This window comes from Oncorhynchus kisutch, linkage group LG26, assembly GCF_002021735.2.
Source record: "Oncorhynchus kisutch isolate 150728-3 linkage group LG26, Okis_V2, whole genome shotgun sequence".
NCBI lineage: Eukaryota > Metazoa > Chordata > Actinopteri > Salmoniformes > Salmonidae > Oncorhynchus > Oncorhynchus kisutch.
The window spans coordinates 2,720,423-2,747,501 of NC_034199.2; the positions used below are offsets into that span (position 1 = coordinate 2,720,423).

Sequence of the window (27,079 nt, forward strand, 5' to 3'; positions counted from 1 at the left end):
AATCTCTTCAGTTTTTGGTGGGACAGTGGAAACAACCAATCGCATTTTGACTTAATGAGTGGGACCGTTTTTACAAAAACATATGGAAACTTCTGCCTTCTTGAAGGCCAACAGGTCACTGAGCAATAGCAGCAGTATTTTTCCCATGGTCTATAGTTAGCTATAGTTAGCTAACGCACTTCTGTACATCGCTCTGTAACGTACAATTTACCTTATTTTAACGCCCCCCAGGTCAACTGTAATATGAGTATTTCCTAGCCACCGTGCTTCTACCCCTGCATTGCTTGCTGTTTGGGGTTTTAGGCTGGGTTTCTGTACAGCACTTTGAGATATCAGCTGATGTACGAAGGGCTATATAAATACATTTGATTTGATTTGAATACCATTGTAAAGCACAATTTCTCCCCTTTCCAGCCAAATCAATGATTGGCATGATCAATGACCTTCATGCTGCCCGTCTCTGCATGACTGAAGAAGGCAATGAGCTCCGTCGGGTCTTTTTAAAAATGACGGGTGGGGAAGCTAAATCTACTGCGCGATAGTGAAAGGGGGAGATTTTTTTTTTCACCCGATCTATCCAACTAATCACCTCTAAAATGTAAATAAAAAATTTATGAAGAGTAATGTATCATTACATACCTATTTGAAGGTTTGTGTCAAATTTGAATCTGGTTTTTAGGGCGGTGCTAAAGTTTTCAGAAGTAAACAGCGGCTGTCATGGCTTTTGAGAGTCATGTTGGCTTGCGGTAATGACAGAAAATATGTATGCATTCAGTTGTGCAATTGACTAGGTATCCCTGTCCCTTTCTTGTTTTAAATATGCGAGAGAAGAGCTACACCTGGTGGAGAGAGGCTGTACAACACAGAATGAGTCACATTATGCGTGCTGTACGTTACGTCATGACAGTTCATCATTTAACGTACAGTGTCAGAGGGGTCAGTTGTTTCAACTCCAATACTAATCGGGCTATTGCCATGTCAATCAACGCTTGAATAGAAACGTAGTTCACACCCCAGATTTTGACGCCAACACAGTCCCATTAGTTTTCATTCCAGCCTTGTTTGAATGCCGCGGTTGCATGCATTTGTACGGAATGGGGTTAGTCAACAGTGGCTTCAGTTGTCGGCTAGTTTGCAGCAGCTGCAGCGCGTATTAAAAGGGGATGGTGTTGCTAACTTGTTAGCTTCGCCCTTTTCAAGAATAACATTCAACAATAAGTTAAGTTTCAAATGATCATCTGGTGAGTGGAACTGTGCTTTTCATTGCAGCGTGCTTGTTAGCCATCTCTTTGAAAATAACTTGCGTGTGCAACAGTGTTTGCATTTAAAGTGGAACTGACAGCATTTCAGCAACATGAAATCTTATTAAAATCGGTTCATACTGTATACACCCCAAAGAAAAAAATCTGACGAGCAACCATTTTCACATTTAAATTTCACACATAAATTCTTAGAATGTTTGGGAATTACGTATACTAAGGCATTTGTGAAAATTCTATAGAAATATACAGTGGTTAAGGGGCCGTGTGTTTGGACAATTTTTAGACACTGCAGTAAATTAAACCAAATTAAAATATCTGCCTTGTCCAGGACTAAAGTCTACACAGACCGGTGTGCTATAGCCAAGCAGAGCTACAGCTACAATACAAACAAGCCATTTGCAACAGCGCAAATTTACATTAGAAGGCCATTCGCCAAAAAACACAAAATACACCTGAATGGATTTCTGCAAATATATAAACACCAAAGGAGTCCCCTTACATTTGGGAACTTTACAGTCCTATTGATCAAACAACCATGGAAAGGTAGACTCTCGCTCCATCTGTTATGCACATCAACAACTAGATCAACAACTAATGTGTCACGGTCGTCGTAATAATTATCAGACCAAGCTGCAGCGTGATATGGTTTCCACATATTATTTTATTGAACAGGCACAAAACAACAAAGAATGAAGGCCACAAACAACGAACCGTGACTCACCTTGCCTAAAAACAATATCCCACAAAACGCAGGTGGAGCACAGGCTACCTAAATATGATCCCCAATTAGAGACAACGATAACTAGCTGCCTCTAATTAGGAGCCATATCAAGCACACCAACCTAGAAATATCAAAACTAGACTGGCCCCTAGTCACGCTCTGACCTTAACACCATAGAGAACCAAGGGCTCTCTATGGTCAGGGCGTGACATAATGCTAGCCAGAGCAACATTAGCTAAAATCTAAAGAAGGAACATTAGATAAACCCTCTCAAACATTTTCAGCTAGTTGGCCATCAAAATTGCCCTGTGTGCTAAAAGTGACGTTTTTTTGCAAATGCTTATTGGTTGTGTTTTGGACCTACTGGCTTATTATGTCCGTGTTTGCATATCAAGTATTGCCTTAGTTAACATTTAGTGGTAAATATAAATTGAAACCTCTTTCCTACCAGCTACTAATGTCATTATTCTGCTCCATGCCAAAACCAGTGAGAGCTGCAAACACTTGCTGCCTGCAGATGATATTCCAATTAGGCGATGTGTGCTGCTTGCGTTTGAATATAGTTAATGTGCTTTGCGATTGGGTAGGCTAATTTGGGCATGATTTCTCTATTGTACTACATAATTGATCAATCATATACCTCCACTACACTACTTTGATACTCATCAATAGGGATTAAGAAGTAAGTAGAGGCAATACCCACTGAAAGACAACTGGGTATATGGTTTATACCTGTCTGTGTATGCCCTCCACTTTCCTACATGAGTGTACTGGTATTACGGTTGCTGTCAAAATCCCGAACCTGGCACACACCGAATGACTATAGGTTCGCCACTGCGCAAACATGTCTATATCCAGCTAGCAATGAGGAATCGGCCCAGAAACGGCCCTCTTCCGGGGCGTCGGAACTGATTGAATCGGCCCAGTGTCAGGTGTCGGACTCTGCCCAGAATCAAAATGAATGACTGCCCAGAATCGGCCCAAGTACATCGGGCAGTTTCCGTATACCGGAGTCCCCCCATGGCAAATTTCAAAAAATGTATACAAAATTACCCGATTTAGTCATTTTAATTATTACTATTTTATACATTCAAATTAAACCCATCCACACAAAAACAAAAATACATTTTGTTAGAGGAAACTCCATACACCTGGTGACCGTGTCAGCATGCATGCGCCTGGCCACAGGAGTCACTACAGTGCGATGGGACAAGGACATCCCGGCCGGCCAAACCTTCCTTTAACTCGGATGACGCTGGGTCAATTGTGTGTCACCTCATGGGTCTTCCGGTTGCGGCCGGCACAGGTTTCGAACCAGCATCTGTAGCAACGCAGTTTGCACTGCAATGCAGTTTCTTACACTGCGGCACCACTGGGGAGGCTTCATCATCAAAGTTTTTAATGCTTATCAAAGTATGAAAATACTAAAATACTAACAAATGACTGCCCAGAATTGGCCCAAGCCCCAAGTAATACATTCCCTAATCTGTTTCACCTGTTCCTGTGATTGTCTCCACCCCCTTCCAGGTGTCATTTTTTCCCCCCAGTGTATTTATCCCTGTGTTTCTTGCCTCTCCGTGCCAGTTCATCTTGTATGTTTAAGTCATGTCAACAAGCGTGGTTTTCCCTGTACTCCTTTTGCTATTCTCCTTTTTCTAGTCCTCCCAATTTTGACCCTTGCCTGTTTCTGGACTCAGTACCCGCCTGCCTGACCATTCTGCCTGCCTTGACCACGGGCGTGTCTGCCACTCTGTACCTCCTGCACTCTGATCTGGTTTTGACCTTTTTGCCTGTCCACGAGCATTCTCTTGCCTACCCCTTTGGATTAATAAACATTTAAAGACTCCAATCATCTGCTTCCTGTGTCTGCATCTGGGTCTCGCCTTGTGTCATGATAGGTAGCTCACAACAGAATAGGCCCAAGCTCAATCCCCACATCTTGGCCATAAGTAATACTGCCAACGTCAGCCGAGTCTGACTCTCAGCCGAGTGCCCCGACTCTCAGCCAGAATCGGTCCAGATCCACTGTGCAGGCTGGGTAATAGACAAGGCTGTTAAGGTATTTATGTTTCAAGAAAGGAGTGTATATACACTGCTCAAAAAAATAAAGGGAACACTTAAACAACACAATGTAACTCCAAGTCAATCACACTTCTGTGAAATCAAACTGTCCACTTAGGAAGCAACACTGATTGACAATAAATTTCACATGCTGCTGTGCAAATGGAATAGACAACAGGTGGAAATTATAGGCAATTAGCAAGACACCCCCAATAAAGGAGTGGTTCTGCAGGTGGTAACCACAGACCACTTCTCAGTTCATGGCTGATGTTTTGGTCACTTTTGAATGCTGGCGGTTCTTTCACTCTAGTGGTAGCATGAGACGGAGTCTACAACCCACACAAGTGGCGCAGGTAGTGCAGCTCATCCAGAATGGCACATCAATGCGAGCTGTGGCAAGAAGGTTTGCTGTGTCTGTCAGCGTAGTGTCCAGAGCATGGAGGCGCTACCAGGAGACAGGCCAGTACATCAGGAGACATGGAGGAGGCCGTAGGAGGGCAACAACCCAGCAGCAGGACCGCTACCTCCGCCTTTGTGCAAGAGCCCTACAAAATGACCTCCAGCAGGCCACAAATGTGCATGTGTCTGCTCAAACGGTCAGAAAAGACTCCATGAGGGTGGTATGAGGGCCCGACGTCCACAGGTGGGGGTTGTGCTAACAGCCCAACACCGTGCAGGACGTTTGGCATTTGCCAGAGAACACCAAGATTGGCAAATTCGCCACTGGCTCCCTGTGCTCTTCACAGATGAAAGCAGGTTGAGCACGTGACAGACGTGACATAGTCTGGAGACGCCATGGAGAACGTTCTGCTGCCTGCAACATCCTCCAGCATGACCGGTTTGGTGGTGGGTCAGTCATGGTGTGGGGTGGCATTTCTTTGTGGGGCCGCACAGCCCTCCATGTGCTCGCCAGAGTTAGCCTGACTGCCATTAGGTACCGAGATGAGATCCTCAGACAATATGCTGGTGCGGTTCCTCCTAATGCAAGACAATGCTAGACCTCATGTGGCTGGAGTGTGTCAGCAGTTCCTGCAAGAGGAAGGCATTGATGCTATGGACTGGCCCGCCCGTTCCCCAGACCTGAATCCAATTGAGCACATCTGGGACATCATGTCTCGCTCCATCCACCAATGCCACGTTGCACCACAGACTGTCCAGGAGTTGGCGGATGCTTTAGTCCAGGTCTGGGAGGAGATCCCTCAGGAGACCATCCGCCTCCTCATCAGGAGCATGCCCAGGCGTTGTAGAGAGGTCATACAGGCACGTGGAGGCCACACACACCACTGAGCCTCATTTTGACTTGTTTTAAGGACATTACATCAAAGTTGGATCCGCCTGTAGTGTGGTTTTCCACTTTAATTTTGAGTGTCACTCCAAATCCAGACCTCCATGGGTTGATAAATTTGATTTCCATTGATCATTTGTGTGATTTTGTTGTCAGCACATTCAACTATGTAAAGAAAAAAGTATTTAATAAGAATATTTCATTCATTCAGATCTAGGATGTGTTATTTTTGTGTTCCCTTTATTTTTTTGAGCAGTGTATTTGGCCTGGCGAAGCGGTTTTATGAGGTGACTGAATGGAAGCTGATAATGGGTTTTATACTCGGCTGGTCTCGGGAAGAAATGTTGAGTCCTCAGTGTCTGAGACCAAGTACAAATGTATCTGACCCCGAGACAAGACGATGACACTCAATATGACAAGACTAAGACTCAATATGTGGTCTCGATACCGGACTCAAAACCAGTACTTGCTGCATTATGTCGGTAGCTAGATTAAAAACATTAGCTAAATAGCCAGCCAATAGCTAGCAAGCTAAATGAGATCCTTTGAAAAGAGAACTAACCAGCAAAGCAGTTTAGCTAATCTAGATGTCTTCCCATTTCAGTGTTTTAGATGGTTAGCTGGTATAAAATGAAAATAGCCTTGTCATTTTTGTTGTTTTTAGATGCAATGTGCTTACCATTTTGATGTGGGAAAATAGATATTGTTTTCCACTGGTTGAAAGCTATTGCTCGGTTTTCACTTGGCTCATGTAAATTCTGTAGTTTCCCCTTTAAACATCTTAAGGTCAAAATCCCCATAGTGTTCCCATTTCTCTCATGTAAATGTTGTATCTACATCAATAGATTCAATTAGCAATTTATTTGGGAAATATCCCATCTTTTCTTCACTAGCATGCAGATTTCAAGTTGTACTGGATTCATTTTAATCTGTTAAGACATTGAGTACATGTTTAGTATATTTGGTACATTTATACTGAACAAAAATAAACACAACGTGCTTCAATTTAAATGATTTAACTGAGTAACAGTTCATATAATGAAATCAGTCAATTGAAATAAATTCATTAGGCCCTAATCTATGGCCTGGGCCCACCCAACCAGGATATATTTTTCCCCCAACTTTATTACATTCAGAAATACTTCAGTTTCCTCATGCTCCCTCAACTTGAGACATCTGTGGCATTGTGTTGTGTGACAAAACTACACATGTTAGCATGTCATTTTATTATCCCCAGCACAATGTGCACCTGTGTAATGATCATGCTTGTTTAACCAATGTCTTGATGTGACACACCCGCTGGGTGGATGGATTATCTTGGCAAAGGAGAAATGCCCACGAACAAGGATGTTAACAAATATGTGCACAACATGAGAGAAATAAGCTTTTTGTGCGTATCAAACATTTCTGGGATATTTTATTTCAGCTCACATGGGATCAACACTTTACATGTCGCGCTCATTTTTTTTCAGTATAGTATGTTTTGTTTTCTTTGTGAGAAGCACGTTTATTTAAAATGACGTGATTTGGTTTATGTAGATACATTTAAATGTTAACACACAGTAACCAAAAATCAGATTTTATTTGCATATTCATACAGTTTGAAACAAATTTGCAAACAGTAGAATGTTCGCCACAAGTTTCCCCATAATTGTTTTCCAGAAGTTCACAATTCGCCTTAAATTGGCCACAAAACGAATTTGCATGTGAAAAAGGTTTTTTTTCCCAGTAAGGGAAGACGCATCATTCACCCAAGTTTATTTAAAATCGGGCCAGTGCTGTCAGACATCGCGTGTGACTAACGTACGAACAGACAGAGACCGATCTAGTCCCCTTCCCATAATGGGGGACAAGCAACAGAACATGTTACACAAAACAGTCTTTATTTCTTAAATAGAATGGAAACGGTACAAAGCTGGGATGAATGAATGGTTATTTGCGTATGTGTGTGTGTTGCAGCATGCAGTCAGTGGTTGAGTCCCTCAGGGTGGTGTGGTCCTATAAAGCTGGTCCATTTTGCGTCGCAGCATGTTGTAGTTGTCCCGGGTGCCTGGGGCTTCAGGATCCAGCTTCAGAGACAGCTCGTAGTGCTTCTTCGCCAGCTCCAGCTTCCCCCAGCGATGGTACAGCACCGCTGAGATGGAGGGGAGAGAGAGGAGAGACACAGACATATTATTGTGAGGCCAAAGACACGGTGTGGAACACTCAGAATAAACACGCCTCTGATTTTGAGAATAAGGAATCACAATTCATGTCAGCCTCTTCGTGACATTTCTACCTGCAACGTTCTACCTTGTACCTACTGAAGGTGGCCCATGCATTTACTTCATATGATGTTTGACCAATAATGTTTCTACCTGTTACTCTTGCTTGAGACCAAACCCATCACATTATCCCAAAACTGTTAATTAAACACACCACATTGAGGTATTATGGATTTATTTATGTGGCAAGTGTCTTAATACAAAAGACAAATATACTGTATATGAAAAACATTTATATGGGTCTATAAGAACTATGGTTCGACATCAAACGTATCTCGGAACCCACTGGTCTTACCCAGATTGCCATGGCAACTGGCAGCATTTGGGTTGATCCTCAGAGCCTGGAGGAAGAAGCCTTCGGACTCCTGATTGGGCACAAAACACAGGACTTGTTTCAGTGTGTGTGGGTGTCTGGCTGCATTAGGAGTGCAGTCACACACACACCTGTACCCCTGCATATTGACTCGGTACCAGTACCCCCTGTATATAAGCCTCATTTGAGTTATTTTATAGTGTTATTTTTTACTTTAGTTTATTTAGATAATATTTTCTTAACTATATTTTCTTAAAACTGCATTCTTGGTAAAGGGCTTGTAAGTAATCATTTCACGGTAAGGGTTACACCTGTTGTATTTGGCGCATGTGACAAATAACATTTGATTTGAGTCCCAAAAAAATAGTTTAAATCCCAATGACTTCATGCGGTTAAGTCTGTTTCTGTGGTAACATGGACTCTTAACCACGTGATGAAAATGTGTTGCTCCTTGCAGAAACGAGCAAGGTGTTGTAGCAAACGAGTGTTAGGTTGCAGCACACACACACAGAAATAGAATGAATAGAACAGGCTTACAACCTCTAACCCTGGAAATGTGACTGGTAAACTCATGGGTACACTCGCAATGGCTGCCTGGTATTGTGATACAATCATTTCCATGGTAATGTAGAATGTTCATTCAAATGATGTTAACTGATGGGGCTAATTTTTCGTAATGTCAGTTGAGTTCAATCAACAAATCACAGCACAAATAGACAGGTACAGTTCCTGGTTTCAGTTCCTGCTTTACTCCTAGCTTGAAGATAAAAGTTAGGACTCCATGTGAAAGCTTTAAGAAAATAAACATTCACATGACCAGCGCCGTTGCTAACTTGCATAGCGGGTCCCATTGCTGCAAAAAGTTATGGGGTATTAGAATCCTCGTTTTAACCTTTGTTATCTTCAACCTAGCTTTTCTCCTTTGCTGCTATACTTGCAATTGCCACCAGTCCAGCCATTATTGACTTAAATGAGGATGTCCATTTCATTCATTCTATTTCTATGGCAGCACATGCAGTCAGGAGCGGAGGAGAGGAGAAAATGTGTCTTAATCACTTGATTAGATTATTTTTTACTAAATTGCTATTCCAACGGTTGAAACGTGACCGCGGTCATTTGGCTGACCAATTACTGTCATCCAAAATTTCATGACCGTCACAGCCCTAGTTGAGGTAAATTATTGTAAGTAATTTCTCTCTCTGGGCTTACTGACCTTATACTTCTGTAGTTTGCCCAGGACGTTGGCCAATGAGAACATGATGGTGTGGTCGTTAGGGAGGAGCTTTAGGGCCTCTCGGCCAATTGCCTCCGCCTGGGCTAGGTTGCCTAGACGACAGGAGAGAGAAGGAAAAGACATGAGAAGGACAGACGGATAGTCAGACACAGACAAGCGAGATTGAACTTGGTAGTTCAAAGCCTGTGGACATGCAAGGTGGAAATCCAAGTCATGAGGAGAACAAAGTTTAAAACCGTCAGACTACAAGTCAGCTTTAAAAGTCTTAATTGGAAGTCGATGCATTCATAGAATACAAATGTCAACTGCTTGTACGAACGTACAGAGCTTTAAAGCAAGTGCTTCTACCTTTATACAATAGATAAAATGATGAAATCCAATATAAACTGAGCGCCCAGTGTGCGTGTACATGTGTGTGTTGTCTGTGGTGTGTAGAGCAGAGTTTTTCCTCTCCACACATGGAAGAGCGCTTTAGCTTCCTAATTAGGGGCTGAACACAAGGACCACTGGCTTATTGATCTCTGTCAGACCTGTCTGACCAGGGAGGGAAGGTGGGAAGGAGAGAGATAGAGGAAGGGAAGGTGGCAGGGAGAGAGAGATAGATGGAGAGAGGCCCCGAGTCATGCTCTGCGTGCACATGTGTATGCTATATGTGTGCATATAAACTCAGCAAAAAAAGAAACATCCCTTTTTCAGGACCCTGTATTTCAAAAGAGAATTTGTAAAAATCCAAATAACTTCACAGATTTTCATTGTAAAGGGTTTAAACACTGTTTCCCATGCTTGTTCAATGAACATTAAGCAATTAATGAACATGCACCTGTGGATCGGTCGTTAAAACTTCTTAGGGCTAGGCCACTTTTTTTCTCCACTTCCTGCCTGAATGACGTGCCTAAAGTAAACTGCCTGTAACTCAGGCCATGAAGCCAGGATATGCATATAATTGGTACCATTGGAAAGAAAACACTTTGCCGTTTATAGACATTTTTAAATAATGCAGGAGAATATAACACAAAAGACATGGTAGGAGAAAATCCAAAGAAAAAGAAAGATGTTTTTTTGTTGAGAAAGACCATCCTCTTAGAAATGAAAAAGGTCATATTGCAATTCCTATGACCTCCACAGGGTGTCAGCAGTCTACGTTCAAGGTTTCAGGCATGTAACTTCAAAAACGAATAAGAAATAACAGTTTTAGTAGAGGGACACAGTCTTGGAAATTCGTGTTTGCGTGTGCCATGAAGACATTACGCACCTGCTAAAATCAGTTTCCTATTGAACATACTTCTTTCCGAAATAAATATTATAGTTTCATTACATTTTAGGGTATCTGAGGAGTAAATAGAAACGTATTTTGACTTGTTGAAACAAAGTTTAGGGGTAGAATATCGGATTCTTTCTCTGCAAGATGAACGAGTGGATGACTCAAATCGGTGAAGCAAACAAAACTGACATTTTGGGATATAAAGAAGGATTTTATCTTACAAAACGACACTACATGTTAAAGCTAGGACCCGTTGGATGTCAAATCAGAGGAACATTTTCAAAAAGTAAGTGAATATTTAATCGTTATATGTGAATGTATGAAACCTGTGCCGGGGGAAAAATATTTTGATGTGGGGTGCCGTCCTCAAACAATCGCATGGCATGTTTTGCTGTAGTAGCTACTGTAAATCGGACAGTGCAGTTAGATTAACGCAAATATAAGACATTTACAGTTGAAGTCGGAAGTTTACATACACTTAGGTTGGAATCATTATATCTCGTTTTTCAACCACTCCACAGTTTGTTAACAAACTATAGTTTTGGCAAGTCGGTTTGGACATCTACTTTGTGCATGACAAGTAATTTTTCTTTCAAACAATTATTTACAGACAGATTATTTAACTTATAATTCACTGTATCACAATTCCAGTGGGTCAGAAGTTTACATACACTAAGTTGACTGCGCCTTCAAACAGCTGGGAAAATGACAGAAAATGATGTCAAGGCTTTAGAAGCTTCTGATAGGCTAATTGACATCATTTGAGTCAATTGGAGGTGTACCTGTGGATGTATTTCAAGGTATACCTTCAAACTCAGTGCCTCTTTGCTTGACATCATGGGAAAATCAAAATAAATCAGCCAAAACCTAAAAAAAAACCCTGTAGACTTCCACAAGTCTGCTTCATCCTCGGGAGCAATTTCCAAACACCTGAAGGTACCACGCTCATCTGTACAAACAATAGTACACAAGTATAAACACAAAGTATAAACACCACACAGCAGTCATACCGCTCAGGAAGGAGAGGCGTTCTGTCTCACAGAGATGAACGTACTTTGGTGCGAAAATTCCAAATCAATCCCAGAGCAACAGCAAAGAACCTTGTGAAGATGCTGGAGGAAACAGGTAAAAAGTATCTATATCCACAGAAAAACAAGGGCTATATCAACATAACCTGAAAAGCCGCTCAGCAAGGAAGAAGACACTGCTCAAAAACCGCCATAAAAAAGCCAGACTACAGTTTACAACTACACATGGGGACAAAGATCGTACTTTTGAAAAATGTCCTCTGGTCTGATGAAACAAAAATAGAACTGTTTGGCCATAATGACCCTCGTTATGTTTGGAGGAAAAAGCGGGAGGCTTGCAAGCCGAAAAACGCCATCCTAACCGTGAAGCATGGGGGTGGCAGCATCATGTTGTGGGGGTGCTTTGCTGCAGGAGGGACTGGTGCACTTCACAAAATAGATAGCATCATGAGGATGGAAAATTACGTGGATAAATTGAAGCAACATCTCAAGACATCAGTCAGAAAGTTAAAGCTTGGTCGCAAGTGGGTCTTCCAAATGAACAATGACCCCAAGCATACTTCCAAAGTTGTGGCAAAATTGCCTAAGGACAACAAAGTCAAGGTATTGGAGTGGCCATCACAAAGCCCTGACCTCAATCCTATAGAACATTTGTGGGTAGAACTGAAAAAGCATGTGTGAGCTAGGAGGCCTACAAACGTGACTCAGTTACACCAGCTCTGTCAAGAGGAATGGGCCAAAATTCACCCAACTTATTGTGGGAAGCTTGAGGAAGACTATCAGAAACGTTTGACACAAGTTAAACAATTTAAAGGTAATGGTACCAAATACTAATTGAGTATGTAAACTTCTGACACACTGGGAATGTGATGATAGATATAAAAGCCGAAATAAATCACTCACTACTATTATTCTGACATTTCACATTCTTAAAATAAAGTAGTGATCCTAACTGACCTAAGACAAGGGATTTTAACAGGATTACATGTGAGGAATTGTGAAAAACTGGGTTTAAAAATATTTGGCTAAGGTGTATGTAGGGGACGGCAGGGTAGCCTAGTGGTTAGAGCGTTGGGCTAGTAACCGAAAGGTTGCAAGTTCGAATCGCCAAGCTGACAAGGTACAAATCTGTCGTTCTGCCCCTGAACAAGGCAGTTAATCCAGTGTTCCTAGGCTGTCATTGAAAATAAGAATTTGTTCTTAACTGACTTGCCTAGTTAAATAAAGGCAAAACATTTTTTTTAAGTAGACTCCCGACTTCAACTGTATATGTACATAAGTGTTTAAAATGTATTTGAATTGCACTCCCTCCAGTTTCACCGGAAGTTGTCCAGCCAGGAAACACCTATCCTTAAGAAGTTTTAAGACACTAACAGCTTACAGACAGTAGACAATTAAGGTCACAGTTATGAAAACTTAAACTTTAGTTAAAAAACTAAAGAGGCCTTTCTACTGACTCTGAAAAACACCAAAAGAAAGATGCCCAGGGTCCCTGCGTGAATGTGCCTTAGCCATGCTGCAAGGAGGCATAAGGACTGCAGATGTGGATAGGGCAATAAATTACAATGTCCGTACTGTGAGATGCCTAAGACAGCGGGACAGACAGCTGATCATCCTCACAGTGGCAGACCACGTGTAACAACACCAGCACAGGATCGGTACATCCAAACGGGACAGGTACAGGGACAGGTACAGGATGGCAACAACAACTGCCCGAGTTACACCAGGAATGCACAATCCCTCCATCAGTGCTCAGACTGTCCGCAATAGGCTGAGAGAGGCTGGACTGAGTGCTTGTAGGCCCGTTGTAAGGCAGGTCCTCACCAGACATCACTAGCAACAACGTCGCCTATGGGCACAAACCCACCGTCGCTGGACCAGACAGGACTGGCAAAAAGTGCTATTCACTGACGAGTCGCAGTTTTGTCTCACCAGTGGTAATGGTCCGATTCGCATTTATCGTTGAAGAAATTAGCGTTACACCGAGGCCTATACTCTGGAGTGGGATCGATTTGGAGGTGGAAGGTCCGTCATGGTCTGGAGTGGTGTGTCACAGCATTATCGGACTGAGCTAGTTGTCGTTGCAGGCAATCTCAATGCTGTGCGTTACAGGGAAGACATCCTCCTCCCTTGTGTGATACCATTCCCGCAGGCTCATCCTGACATGACCCTCCAGAATGACAATGCCACCAGCTATACTGCTTGTTCTGTGCGTGATTTCCTGCAAAACAGGAATGTCAGTGTTTTGCCATGGCCAACGAAGAACCCGGATCTCAATCTCATTGAGCACGTCTGGGACTTGTTGGCTCAGAGGGTGACGGCTAGGGCCATTCCCCCCAGAAATGTCCGGGAACTTGCAGGTGCCTTGGTGGAAGAGTGGGGTAACATCTCACAGCAAGTATGGGAAATCTGGTGCAGTCCATGAGGAGGAGATGCACTGCAGTACTTGATGCAGCTGGTGGCCACACCAGATACTGACTGTTACTTTTGATTTTGACCCCCCTTTGCTCAGGGACACACTATTCAATTTATGTTCGTCACGTCTGTGGAACTTGTTCAGTTTATGTCTCAGTTGTTGAATCTTGTTATGTTCATACAAATATTTACACGTGTTAAGTTTGCTGAAAATAAACAGGGTTGACAGTGAGAGGATGTTTCTTTTATTGCTGTGTGTATGTGTGCTAGCTCAGCTTTGTCTCTGTGCAATAAAGGAGAATAAAGGAAGCACACCCCAGTTACTTTATGTTTTTTGGTGACATGTAGGCTTGGCATATTTGGGGAAGAAATTATGGGGAGAAGGGGTGGAGGAGGGGGATTCTGAATTCTGAGGGGGCACTTCTCTGTGTCTGCCTTGCGTTTGATCATGGGCATGCTGGCTGGCGATTGGATGGTTCTAGGGCCCTCCTGGGAGACCCCGCCCCCCTCGGGAGAGGCTTCTGACAAAAGCGGCGCCAACGTCTGGAAATCAGCGCATTCTCCACACGGCAGGGAAGAGTGCCTTTGGAAAACTCCACACACAAAGCTTTAATACATAAATTTCAAGCATTGCCGGTTCCTGCTCTTCCAGTCTAATCACGTTGGGCGCTTAGATCAAATTTCCCCCCATTTTTTTTTAGCTTTGTCTCTGTCTTCACTGCTGTTAACGTACAGAAACAATCTTTGAACAACTGTGCGTACGGATGAATGAGTAAAAATGAGGCATTTGACTAACTCTGCGGCGCATGTAATCAATGGAAATTCATCCATTACTCAACTATTAAAGATTGATTTTGAATATCCAAAATAGTTTGGGCACAAAACAAAGCAAGTGATGGGTATTGTCACTCATAGTATCTCCCATTAGACAGCAACTGTGGTGAGTGTGTCAAAGTGTGTGTTAGTGGTGTGTGTGTGTGTGTGGTACGCACATGCCTCTAAAGAACGACCATTTTGGTTGCTTATGCTCCTAGATACATGCTCCCAGATAATAATTGTTGTAATGATAGTCTTCATTGTGCAGTTGTTTCCAAGTGCCCTAGAGAAGAATGTGAATGCAGATTTGTGCAATCCAAAGCCCACATGTAAAGAATGTTAAAGAATTCATCAGTGACTTGTACTTCAAGCCAAAGCCTACATGTAAAGAATGTTAAAGAATTCATCAGTGACTTGTATTTCTTGCAACTTTCCTGAGACGTATTCAATTCCAAATTAAATGTTAACTGTAAAGTAAAATTACCTGGCACAATAATATGATTTTATGATGCTCTGTATCGATCGAGTGTCTTGTTTTATAAACAGAATTGAAATTAAAAAAGGGCAAATATACCCTGCAAAACATGTGTTTTATTTTCTTCCCCAGAATGTGGTCTCCTCCTGATGTGGTTTAAGCATTCTTGTGGACTTAGAGAAACAACAAAATTGGATGTTCTATTAAAAAAGGTATGATTTTGAGAGTGAAAACCTGAAGAAAAGAAAACTAGGGAAATCAAAAACTAGACCATTTTTGGGGGTGATTTTTGGTGTTATTATGGCGAATAAATGTATCGACTGGTAAGAATTATGAGTGGATCATAGATTTTTTCATCTACCTGCAAATGTGCTTGGTGGACCAAAATGTTTGTTTTTAGGCTCTCGTCATAAACCATGTCGCGGGTCGTTCAAAAACCACGCATTTGTTTACACCTTGTTCAGTCATGTTACCTCATTAGCTAACAACCTGGTTACTTTACCAGTATATATCTAAACACTTGGGGGCACAGAAAGAAAGAGAGAGCTTGGGATGAGAGAGGGTGCTTTAGCGGAAGTCAATTGGAGGGTTACTTAGTAGCAATGCAAATATCACGGTACAGCTAATATGGATACTCAATCACCATGGTACATTTACAAACATATTATGATAAATAGATTTAAAACTTGTATCTCATTATGGTAAATGGTGAAATAAGTATAGCCAGTTGTAATTGTAATGGTTTAGCAGATGATAAGAACATAACAATATTTAACTGGCTCAAAGAGAAGGAATATAATATCTACTGTCAACAGGAAACTCATTCAACAATTTAAGTTGTTATATACACTACTGTTCAAAAGTTTGGGGTCACTTAGAAATGTCCTTGTTTTTGAAAGAAAAGCAAATTTTTTGTCCATCAAAATAACATCAAATTGAATTACAGAGTAGACATTGTTAATGTGGTAAATGACTATTGTAGCTGGAAACGGCAGATTTTTTATGGAATATCTACATAGGCGTACAGAGGCCCATTATCAATAACCATCACTCCTGTGTCACGTTGTGTTAGCTAATCCAAGTTTATCATTTTAAAAGGCTAATTGATCAATATTTTCCACCATAATTTGCAAGTAAATTCATTAAAAATCCTACAATGTGATTTTCTGGATTTTTTTTCTTCTCATTTTGTCCGTCATAGTTGAAGTGTACCTATGATGAAAATTACAGGTCTCTCTCATCTTTTTAAGTGGGAGAACTTGCACAATTGGTGGCTGACTACTGGGAATGTGATAAAAGAAATTAAAGCTGAAATAAATCATTCCCTCTACTACTATTCTGACATTTCACATTCTTAAAATAAAGTGGTGATCCTAACTGACCTAGGAACATAATTTTTAATCATTTTAAATGTCAGGAATTGTGAAAAACTGAGTTGAAATGTATTTGGCTAAGGTGCCTTTAAGAGCCACGGAAAGAGTGTTGTAATGGCATTGAAGCTCGTCTGCAGATTTGTTAACAAAGTGTCCAAAGAAGGGCCAGAAGTATATGCCAGAATGGTGTTGTCTGCATAGAGGTGGATCAGAGAATCACCAGCAGCAAGAGCGACATCATTGATGTACACAGAGAAAAGAGTCGGCTGGAAAATTGAACCCTGTGGTACCCCAATAGAGACTGCCAGAGGTCCAGACAACAGGCCCTCCGATTTGACACACTGAAATCTGAGAAGTAGTTGGGGAAACAGGCGATGCATTCATTTGAAAAACCAAGAATGTTGAGTCTGCCGATAAGAATGCGGTGATTGACAGAGTCGAAAGCCTTGGCCAGGTCGATGAAGACGGCTGCACAGTATAGTCTTTTATCGATGGCGGATATGACATCGTTTAGGACCTTGAGCGTGGCTGTGGTGCACCCATGACCCGCTCAGAAACCAGATTGCATAGTGGAGAAGGTACGGTGGAATTCTAAATGTTCGGTGATCTGTTTAACTTGTCTCACGAAGACTTTAGAAAAGCAGGGCAGGATACATATAGGTCTGTAACAGTTTGGGTCTAGAGTGTCTCCACCTTTGAAGAGGGGGATGATAGTGCCTGGAGAATAGGAGTGGAACTGGGGGCTACAGGGCCTGGGTTAACCTCTACATCACCAGAGGAACAGGGGGGGGGAGTAGGATAAGGGTACGGCTAAAGGTTATAAGAACTGGTCGTCTAGTGTGTTGGGGACAGAGAATAAAAGGAGCAGATTTCTGGGCATGGTAGAATAGATTCAGGGCATAATGTACAGACAATGGTATGGTAGGATGTGAGTAGAGTGGAGGTAAACTTAGGCGTTGAGTGACGAGAGGTCTCGTCTATGGAGGCACCAGTTAAGCAAGGTGAGGTCTCTGCATGTGTGTGGGCTGGGACAAAAAGGGCTATCTAAGGCATTTTGAGCGGAACTGAGGACTCCACAGTCGTGGCCAATAGTTTTGAGAATGACACAAATATTAATTTCCACAAAGTTTGCTGCTTCAGTGTCTTAGATATTTTTGTCAGATATTACTATGGAATACTGAAGTATAATTACAAGCATTTCATAAGTGTCAAAGGCTTTTATTGACAATTACATGATGTTGATGGCAAAGAGTGAATATTTGCAGTGTTGACCCTTCTTTATCAAGACCTCTGCAATCTGACCTGGCAGGCTGTCAATTCACTTATGGGCCACATCCTGACTGATGGCAGCCCATTCTTGCATAATCAATGCTTGGAGTTTGTCAGAATTTGTGGGTTTTTGTTTGTCCACCCGCCTCTTGAGGATTGACCACAAGTTCTCAATGGGATTAATGTCTGGGGAGTTTCCTGGCCATGGACCCAAAATATCGATGTTTTGTTCCCCGAGCCCCTTGGTTATCACTTTTGCCTTATGGCAAGGTGCTCCATCATGCTGGAAAAGGCATTGTTTGTCACCAAACTGTTCCTTGATGGTTGGGAGAAGTTGCTCTCGGAGGATGTGGTGGTACCATTCTTTATTCATGGCTGTGTTCTTAGGCAAAATTGTGAGTGAGCCCACTCCCTTGGCTGAGAAGCAACCCCACACACGAATGGTCTCAGGATGCTTTACTGTTGGCATGACACAGGACTGATGGTAGCGCTCACCTCGTCTTCTCCGGACAATCTTTTTTCCGGATGCCCCAAACAAATCGGAAAGGGGATTAATCAGAAAAAATGACTTTACCCCAGTCCTTAGCAGTCCAATCACTGTACCTCTTGCAGAATATCAGTCTGTCCCTGATGTTTTTCCTGGAGAGAAGAGGCTTCTTTGCAGCCCTTCTTGACACCAGGCCATCCTCCAAAAGTCTTCACCTCACTGTGTGTGCAGATGCACTCACACCTGTCCTGCTGCCATTCCCGAGCAAGCTCTGTACTGGTGGTGCCCCGATCCCACAGCTGAATCAACTTTAGGAGATGGTCCTGGCGCTTGCTGGACTTTCTTGGGTGCCCTGAAGCCTTCTTCACAACAATTGAACCGCTCTCCTTGAAGTTCTTGATGATCCGATAAATGGTTGATTTAGGTGCAATCTTACTGGCAAAAATATCCTTGCCTGGGAAGCCCTTTTGTGCAAAGCAATGATGACGGGGCGTGTTTCCTTGCAGGTAACCATGGTTGACAGAGGAAGAACAATGATTCCAAGCACCACCCTCCCTTTGAAGCTTCCAGTCTGTTATTCAAACTCAATCAGCATGACAAAGTGATCTCCAGCCTTGTCTTCACTCACACCTGTGTTAACAAGAGAATCACTGACATGTCAGCTGGTCCTTTTGTGGCAGGGCTGAAATGCAGTGGAATTTTTTTGGGGGGATTCATGCCATTTGCATGGCAAAGAGGGACTTTGCAATTAATTGCAATTCATCTGATCACTCTTCATAACATTCTGGAGTATATGCAAATTGCCATCAAACAAACTGAGGCGGCAAACATTGTGAAAATGAATATTTGTGTCATTCTCAAAACTTTTGGCCACGACTGTACAGTGAAATAAAACAATAAGAACTAGCCAAGACACCAGTAGACAAGATATATTGACATTAGAGAGAGGTAAAAAGCAAACACAAATGTAGATCAGGAGAGCTAAGACAATAACGGGTAAATGGCAATGAATGGGCAGAGTTTGTCAGTTAGGTACATACAGGACCTGAGTTCGAGGCTGGGGCCGACAGGTACTCCTTTCACAGAACAGCGCAAACTGTCTCTAACCAGAATAAAAAGAGGAGTGTGAGTCCCCGGTGCACAACTGAGCAAGAGGACAATGACATTAAAGTGTCTAATTTGAGAAACAGATTTTATGTTGTGCTTATGTTGTGTTCACTTTAGGTGAAGCAGTGCTACCAATTTAAATGATTTTATTTAGAGCCCTGGGTGCGCATGCATGTGGTAGTGTGTGTGTGTCTGTGAAAGTGTGTGTTAGAAGTGTGTATGTGGTGTGCGTGCATGTGGCAGTGTGTGTGTGTGGTTACCAGTGTTGTCCAGTAGTATGACCATGTTGTTCCATGCCAGGCTGTGGTCAGGCTTTAGCACTGTAGCATTCCTCCACGCATTCAGAGCATCTAGGTGTCTGTTCAGGTCTGCATACTAGACAAATAAAAAGCATGAGCTTGCACACACCCAGAGGAAATGATTTAGGTGCTGACTAACGGTGAATAAACAGTAAGCTTTAAAAACAAAGAGCTGCACACTCCACATGTATAACCTCCTAGTCATTTACTGGGTAAAAACACACCAACGCTGTGCCTTCTTCAGGGTGATGTCATGAATGCTTGAACCAGGTTATGTAGATTTCATACATTACCATTCTAGCAAACCACATCACCTTCATTCATCATCAAAGCCACAATCTGCAGTCTGTTTTTGAGGCTTACAGCAGCCTTGCCACTAGGTTTGGAACAGAACAAGCTACAGAACCTTATTGGGAAAAGTTACTACTCTCAAATCTATTGAATTAACTTTTTCTACATAGACTGATCAACATGATACAATTAAACATATAGTTTATTTAACCTTACAGTTTGGGGTACAACAGTACTAAGCTCATAAGGCAATAAATAACATATTCTTCAATAATTAATTAGTGTAAATTGTATTGACTGTTTAACAGTAGGAAAGCTTACGGATGGTGGCTTTAAGTCCAACCTCGGGTGGTGGCATTAAATCCAACCTCGGTTGGTGGCATTTAGTCCAACCTCGGTTGGTGGCATTAAGTACAACCTCGGTTGGTGGCTTTAAGTCCAACCTCGGTTGGTGGCTTTAAGTCCAACCTCGGTTGGTGGCTTTAAGTCCAACCTCGGTTGGTGGCTTTAAGTCCAACCTCGGTTGGTGGCTTTAAGTCCAACCTCGGTTGGTGGCTTTAAGTCCAACCTCGGTTGGTGGCTTTAAGTCCAACCTCGGTTGGTGGCTTTAAGTCCAACCTCGGTTGGTGGCATTAAGTCCAACCTCGGTTGGTGGCATTAAGTCCAACCTTTGTACTCACCAGGCGTCCCAGGTTGTAGTAACAGTCAGGGTATTTCTTCCGGAATTGGATGGCGTTCCAGTAGCTCTGCTCTGCTTCCTTAAACTTCTTCAGACTGTTTTGCACTATTCCCAGATTCATCCACGCTGCTGCAAAGTCCGGCCTTTCTCAGAAGAACACCACAGTTGCGTTTAATGTCCGGAATGTGTTATTTTTTGTGAAGTCAAAGGCTAATAAAGTTATATCTGTGATTTTCTTCTGTGTGCATGTACATTGCATGCATATGTTCGTGCATGACAGTGTGTGTGTCCACCTACTGTACGAGTACAGCTTTTGCCAGAAGCTCCTCTGCCTCCACCAATTCGTTCCTCTCTTTCAGGATGTTGCCTAGGTTGTTCATAGCGTGGACATACGTAGGATGCAACCTGACACAAAACACAGCTGAGAGGTTCAATGGTTTCAGCCGTAGGTTTGATAAAGTGTTATCATGACATGTGCTTTCCAATGCGACTCTGTTCCAATATCCACAGTAGCATAACACCTAGTATGAAACAATGATATACAAGTATGGACATTGGAATGTAACCTACATGTACCATAGAACTATAGAAAAACTCATATTGAGAGTGTGAACCTGTAGTATTCGTACCTGACTGCCTCTCTGTAGTACTTGATGGCAGCACTGGTGTTCCCTCTGTCTGCTAGGTTCTTACCCACATTATAATGCACCTGGAGAGGGAAAGACAAAAAAATATATATATATATATATATATATTTCAAATAAAACTTATTTTGAATAGTTTGGGAATCATTTTCATGACAGCTTGAGGACCCAATATGGTCTGACAAAGAGGCAGACAGACAGACACACCAATCAATGCACCAGTAATCCTGACAGACAGACAAGCCAGCAAGAAAGATAGACACATCAGACAGACAGACACCACCTTGGCATTGAGGGGACAGACTGACAGGGCGCTGGTGAAGAGGCTCTGCTCGGACCGCCACTGGTGACTGCGCAGGGCACAGCGAGCCACATACACACATAGCAGGGCCAGCAGGGAGGCACGGAGCAGCCCCTACAACACACAAGATTGAGGACCATCCGTTACGACAGGACAATGAATTGAAGGCAATGAAGTGAACCCTGTTTGATTCAGCCCCGTCCTAACAGTCTTAAATCCTCCATCTCTTTTCAGTGTCCAACAAAAGACTAGATCAGGTGACAATTTTTGGGGGGAGAACCTCAAATGTATGTGATGTGTAGCTTGTAGCTGGGCGAGGGTGTGTGTGTGTATATTCTCTACCTTGCATCTGCTCCAGCGGCCGCAGCAGTGTCCCAGGGCGTAGGCCAGTAGCAGACAGTAGCCAGCGGAGGAGAGGTAGAGGACCCTCTCTGCAATGACGAAGCCAACCCTGAAGAATATGTTGCAGGCGGGCAGGAAGGGGACTACCAGCAGCACCAGACCCAGGGTCAACGTCCTGACAAGATTCACAGGGTCAAAGTAACACTTTGTAATATTTGGATGAACAGGGAGTACAGGGGGCCCCCATGTTGAGGATCAGAGGGGCGGACGTGTTGTTGCCTACCTACACCACTTTTGGTCGGCCCACCTGAACTCACACCTATTATTTGAATGAGGGTCTGCAGTGAACAGGACGTGAGGAGGAAGAGGTGGGTGGGTGTTGTATAGAAAAGGTCATGGTCATACCGACATCCTTTAAAAAAAACCTTGGTGGAAGTGGAAACATAACACTGGGCTAATGAAGTATAGTAGAGAAAAAAACAAAGGCCTGCACACTATATATGCTTCCAATTACCACCTTTATTGGCAACATTTCAAAGGATTTTCATCAGAGCATATTCAGTGTGCTGGCCTTTGTTCTTTTCACTGCTTGGACCCCTAAAAAACACGGTTACATAATACTTACAACACAGACATACTGTGTAATATACAGTTGTAAGTCAGCTGAGATTATTCTGAATGTTTCTATAAAGTGATCAGAGGTGATGCTTGAGTCACATTCCATCCACTGTTCATAACTGAGTAACTAACATTGTATCCAAACATGTTTTATCTTGACAACAGTGTGTGTGTGTGTGTGCACACACGTGTCGGCTGAGCTCTCTCCTACCTCCTCCTCTGGCTGTCCTGTGAGCATAAGGCTTGGCTTATCAAGCCTATCAGGAAGCACCAGAGCAGCAGCAGCCAGGCCGTCCTCCAATCAAATGCTGACTTAATGAGGGGCACACAGCCCATGGACCAATCAAAACACAGCCACCAGGGACACAGCAGCACCCAGGCATTCAGTGAGTAGTAGTAATTATAGTTGACTATCTGCCAATCACACAGAACAGGAGATGAGAATGAAAGGGGAGAGAGAGAGAGAGAGAGCAGAGTGAGATGGCAGAGTGTGAGGGAGAAGGAGAGAGGGGAAAAAAATAAGAACATTTCAAATAAAAAAATACAATTATGATTGTTGTACTACTACAGAGGTCTGCGTGGTGATAGTTAGATGTTTTCAACTATTAAGATCACATCCTAAAAAGACCATCTAAAACCAAAAAACTTAATCCATTTAGATTTAGTATTCTGACATAACTTTAAAATAATTTCCTTCCATAAAGGAGGGTGAGGTTACAAATTACCATAAGAGTCGTTATTTAGCCTACATACTCTATCCAGTATCATTCAAATAGGTAAAACACGACTCACTCTGAGAAAGACATTGTCTGCAAAGGATGCTGGGTTGTCTACTTCAGTGAAGGCGGGGGGCCCAGTTCCCATGATTCTCCAGCGGGCGTACAGCATGGAGGCTCCGCCCATGGCCAGCAGAGCCAATCGGATCAGGAGGCCCGTCCGCACCCGCTCACTCACCTGACACGACACACACCAGAAAAACATAGTAATAGAGGAGTCCACAACAACAACAGCCCGAGTCCAAATTAGGTACACTTACCTAACCATAACCATAGGGTACATGATCGGTACATGTTAGAAGGCTATTCTGGTGCATTTCCATACAGGATTTACCCCAGTGTTTTACCCAAAAGGCTCAGAATTTTGTTTCCATCTACGTGGGGCCGACATGTGTCTCACCGGCCATGGCTCTGGCGGTCATGCTCTCACTTTGGGTCAAAGCCAAGCAACTGGTACTTTTCAGCCTGCATTTACATAACAATGGCAAACTGTGAACTTTCGCATTCTCACAAAGCCACTGTTATTATTATGCAGAGGTTGTTGATTCTGCTTTACACAAACCCTTTCTGTCAGCCCTAGCTACGGAAACACAACTTCCCTAGTATAATATAAGGACATATAGAGTAGTGTAGCAGGAAAAGCAACATAATTAGTGTAAGAGGTAGAGCCCGACCAATAGTATCCTTTTACTGATGTATTTGTATCGCCGTTTGATCCATTGGAAAGGACATATACAAGATGTGGAGAAAGTAGTAGTTCATAGAATTTGACTTTATTGTGCATGACATTATTTGTCTTGAGGGCGGCAACTGCTTGTCCATTTTGAAACACTGTAGCTAGTAAAAACTTTCTCAAAATAGAATTAAATAGAATTAATCTAAGATAACTCGAGAAATCTCTCATTTATTTTTATGTTTTTGCAGAGATCTTAGTCGCACAATTTTACATTAACTAAGATGTTTGGTGCAGAAAAACTGGGCATGAAAATGAGTAATCTCTCATTGAATGACAAGACTTGAAGAATCCCTACTGTTGACCAATCACCGACGAAAGGGCATAGACTTCGGCTTGCCTCGAGAAAAGATGTCTTGTGCCCGAAAAGCTGAAAAAACCCTTACCAAAGTACAAAAATGTCACAAAATGTCATCATAATATATGCACGAACACTTCCAAACTGTTTCGGCTGGGAAGCATGCAGATGCCTTAAGTCAGAGAGGAGAGTGAACAACTGTGAACTAACTCTTAGTCTTACTGCTACCACTTTATTGAGCTGGCCAGCTCAATAAAAGTGCCAAAAATGCACCCTGGGCATATACCATTACGCAAAGTGTCTTGGTAGGATGTCAGGTGTCTTGACAAACAATTGATGGGGCGTACCAAGTAAGTGCCATGCTAAGAACATTCAACTCTGTGGTAACGTTAATGCCCTTTAGTGAAGCCAGCGAGATCTAGTGTTATATATGCTCTTTGCGAAGCTTATTCCTCAAGCTCTGTCATTCAAATGTTTTCCGAGACACACACAAAAAAAAAACTTTGCGGTTTACAAAGTAGCACTTTGCAGCTACGTTTTGATGTATGGGTTCATTGTCACTTGATAGGGACTGGTTCAAATTCACGTTTCGCCAATCGCTAATCCATTTCCTTGACAAGTGCAAGCTAGCCAGCCATCTAACTAGCTGTGTGAGAGTTCTTGACGCTATTCACTGAAGCTCAGTAGTATCAAGAATCCTTGGGACGTCCCTACGCTAAACCTGAACCATTACACTAAACATTTGTTTGGAGGTCCCAAAGATCCCAGATAGCACAAAGACAACGCTTGTTTTTCCTTTCAAGTGATTACCAGAATTCAGTGGCTACAGCCTTACAATCGATGAAAACATAGCTAATTACTAATACACTGAAAATGTGTCCTGTCATTGTTTTCCAGCTGGCTAGCATGAGGCAGCTCATTCTTCAGAGCCTAGGCATTTATTTGCTGATGATGGAATCAGTGCAGTTTATTCGCCTTTCACTAGATTAGAGTAACACCATTTTTACATAAAAAATCTCTTTCTGGTGCTCCTAAATTATTACATTAATGTTCTTTCCTCAAATGTAAGAAATCAAAGTTGAGTATCTTTGTACGGAAGTTTTATTAAAATTTCAGCTAAAATAAAAACAAATCGGCACATATCCGTTATTGATTAATATTTCCACTCTCTAAAATCGGAAAAACAAAAAATCCCATATCGTTCAGGCTCTAGTTAGACATACACTCATATAACCATGGTTTAAATGGTTATATGAGTGTATGGTGAAATTATGTTACAATAGCTACGATGCAATATCCATACCTTCATTCTACCGACGGTATGATTTTAAATACTGTACAAAAAAAAATTCTGAAATACTCAATTGAGCCAGTCGCATAAGTGTATGTTTCTTTACAAAAAGCTAATGGAGCAAACGTAACATGACGATCCACTGTTGAGCAGCCCAAGAGAGTTGATCAGTTTAAACTTTAAATTCACTACTAATGTTTGCCAGCTAAATACGTAAGAAGTGTCAAATACATTTTCTCCAGCTCAGGGCTCCGGCTATGCATTTAGTTTGCTAGTTTTCTAGCTAGCCGAGTTTCAACTCAACAATGTACAGAGCATTCGAAAAGTATACAGACCCCTTCCATTTTCCCACATTTTCTTACATTAAAGTCTTACTTTAAAATACCCCATAATGGCAAAGCAAAAACAGTTTCTTAGAAATGTTTACAAATAAATAAATAAATAAATACCTAATTTACATAAGTATTCAGACCCTTTGCTATGAGACTCAAAATTGACATCAGGTGCATCCTGTTTCCATTGATCATCCTTGAGATGTTTCTACAACTTGATTGGAGTCCACCTTTGGAAAATTCAATTGATTGGACATGATTTGGAAAGACGCATACCTGTCTATGTAAGGTCCCACAGTTGTCCGTAGAGCTCCGAGACAGGATTGTGTTGAGGCACAGATCTGGGGAAGGGTACCAAAACATTTCTGCAGCATTGAAGGTCCCCAAGAACACAGTGGCCTCCATCATTCTAAAATGGAAGAAGTTTGGAACCACCAAGACCCTTCCTAGAGCTGGCCGACCAGCCAAACTGAGCAATCGAGGGAGAAGGGCCTTGGTCAGGGAGGTGACCAAGAACACGATGTCACTGAGAGAGCTCCAGAGTATCTCTGCGGAGACGGAGAACCTTCCAGAAGGACAACCATCTCTGCAGCACTCCAACAATCAGGCCTTTATGGTAGAGTGGCCAGACGGAAGCCACTCCTCAGTAAAAGGCACATGACAGCCTGCTTGGAGTTTACCAAAAGGCACCTAATGACTCTCAGACCATGAGAAATAAGATTATCTGGTCTGATGACAACAAGAGTGAACACTTTGGCCTGAATACCAAGCGTCACATCTGGAGGAAATCTGGCACCATCCCTACGGTGAAGCATGGTGGTGGCAGCATCACGCTGTGTGGACGTTTTTCAGCGGCTGGGAAGACTTGTCAGGATCGAGGGAAAGATGAATAGAGAAAGGTACAGAGCTCCCTGATGTAAACCTGCTCCAGAGTGCTCAGGACCTCAGACTGGGGCCAAGGTTCACCTTCAGGTAATCCAAGTTTATCATTTTAAAAGGCTAATTGATCATTAGAAAACCCTTTTGCAATTATGTTAACACAGCTGAAAACTGTTGTCCTGATTAAAGAAGCAATAAAACTGGCCTTCTTAAGACTAGTTGAGT

At 42.5% G+C, this 27,079-nt stretch overlaps 1 protein-coding gene across 2 annotated transcripts in view; it reads right to left on the reverse strand.

Moving 5' to 3' along the window:
• Positions 1–6,729: 6,729 nt before the first annotated feature.
• The window catches only part of tmtc4 (transmembrane O-mannosyltransferase targeting cadherins 4), a 39,552-nt gene continuing 19,202 nt past the window's right edge, over positions 6,730–27,079 (reverse strand). For both annotated transcript variants that reach the window (XM_020472569.2, XM_020472570.2), the window contains exons 8-18: positions 23,338–23,499; positions 22,757–22,959; positions 21,928–22,102; positions 21,568–21,699; positions 21,270–21,349; positions 20,938–21,045; positions 20,642–20,783; positions 19,632–19,746; positions 9,120–9,232; positions 7,889–7,958; positions 6,730–7,463 (exon numbers count right to left, since the gene is read on the reverse strand). In XM_020472569.2, the coding sequence (XP_020328158.1) occupies positions 7,312–7,463; positions 7,889–7,958; positions 9,120–9,232; positions 19,632–19,746; positions 20,642–20,783; positions 20,938–21,045; positions 21,270–21,349; positions 21,568–21,699; positions 21,928–22,102; positions 22,757–22,959; positions 23,338–23,499 (1,452 nt within the window). In that variant the 3' untranslated portion in view covers positions 6,730–7,311. The remainder of the gene's footprint in view (positions 7,464–7,888; positions 7,959–9,119; positions 9,233–19,631; positions 19,747–20,641; positions 20,784–20,937; positions 21,046–21,269; positions 21,350–21,567; positions 21,700–21,927; positions 22,103–22,756; positions 22,960–23,337; positions 23,500–27,079) is intronic.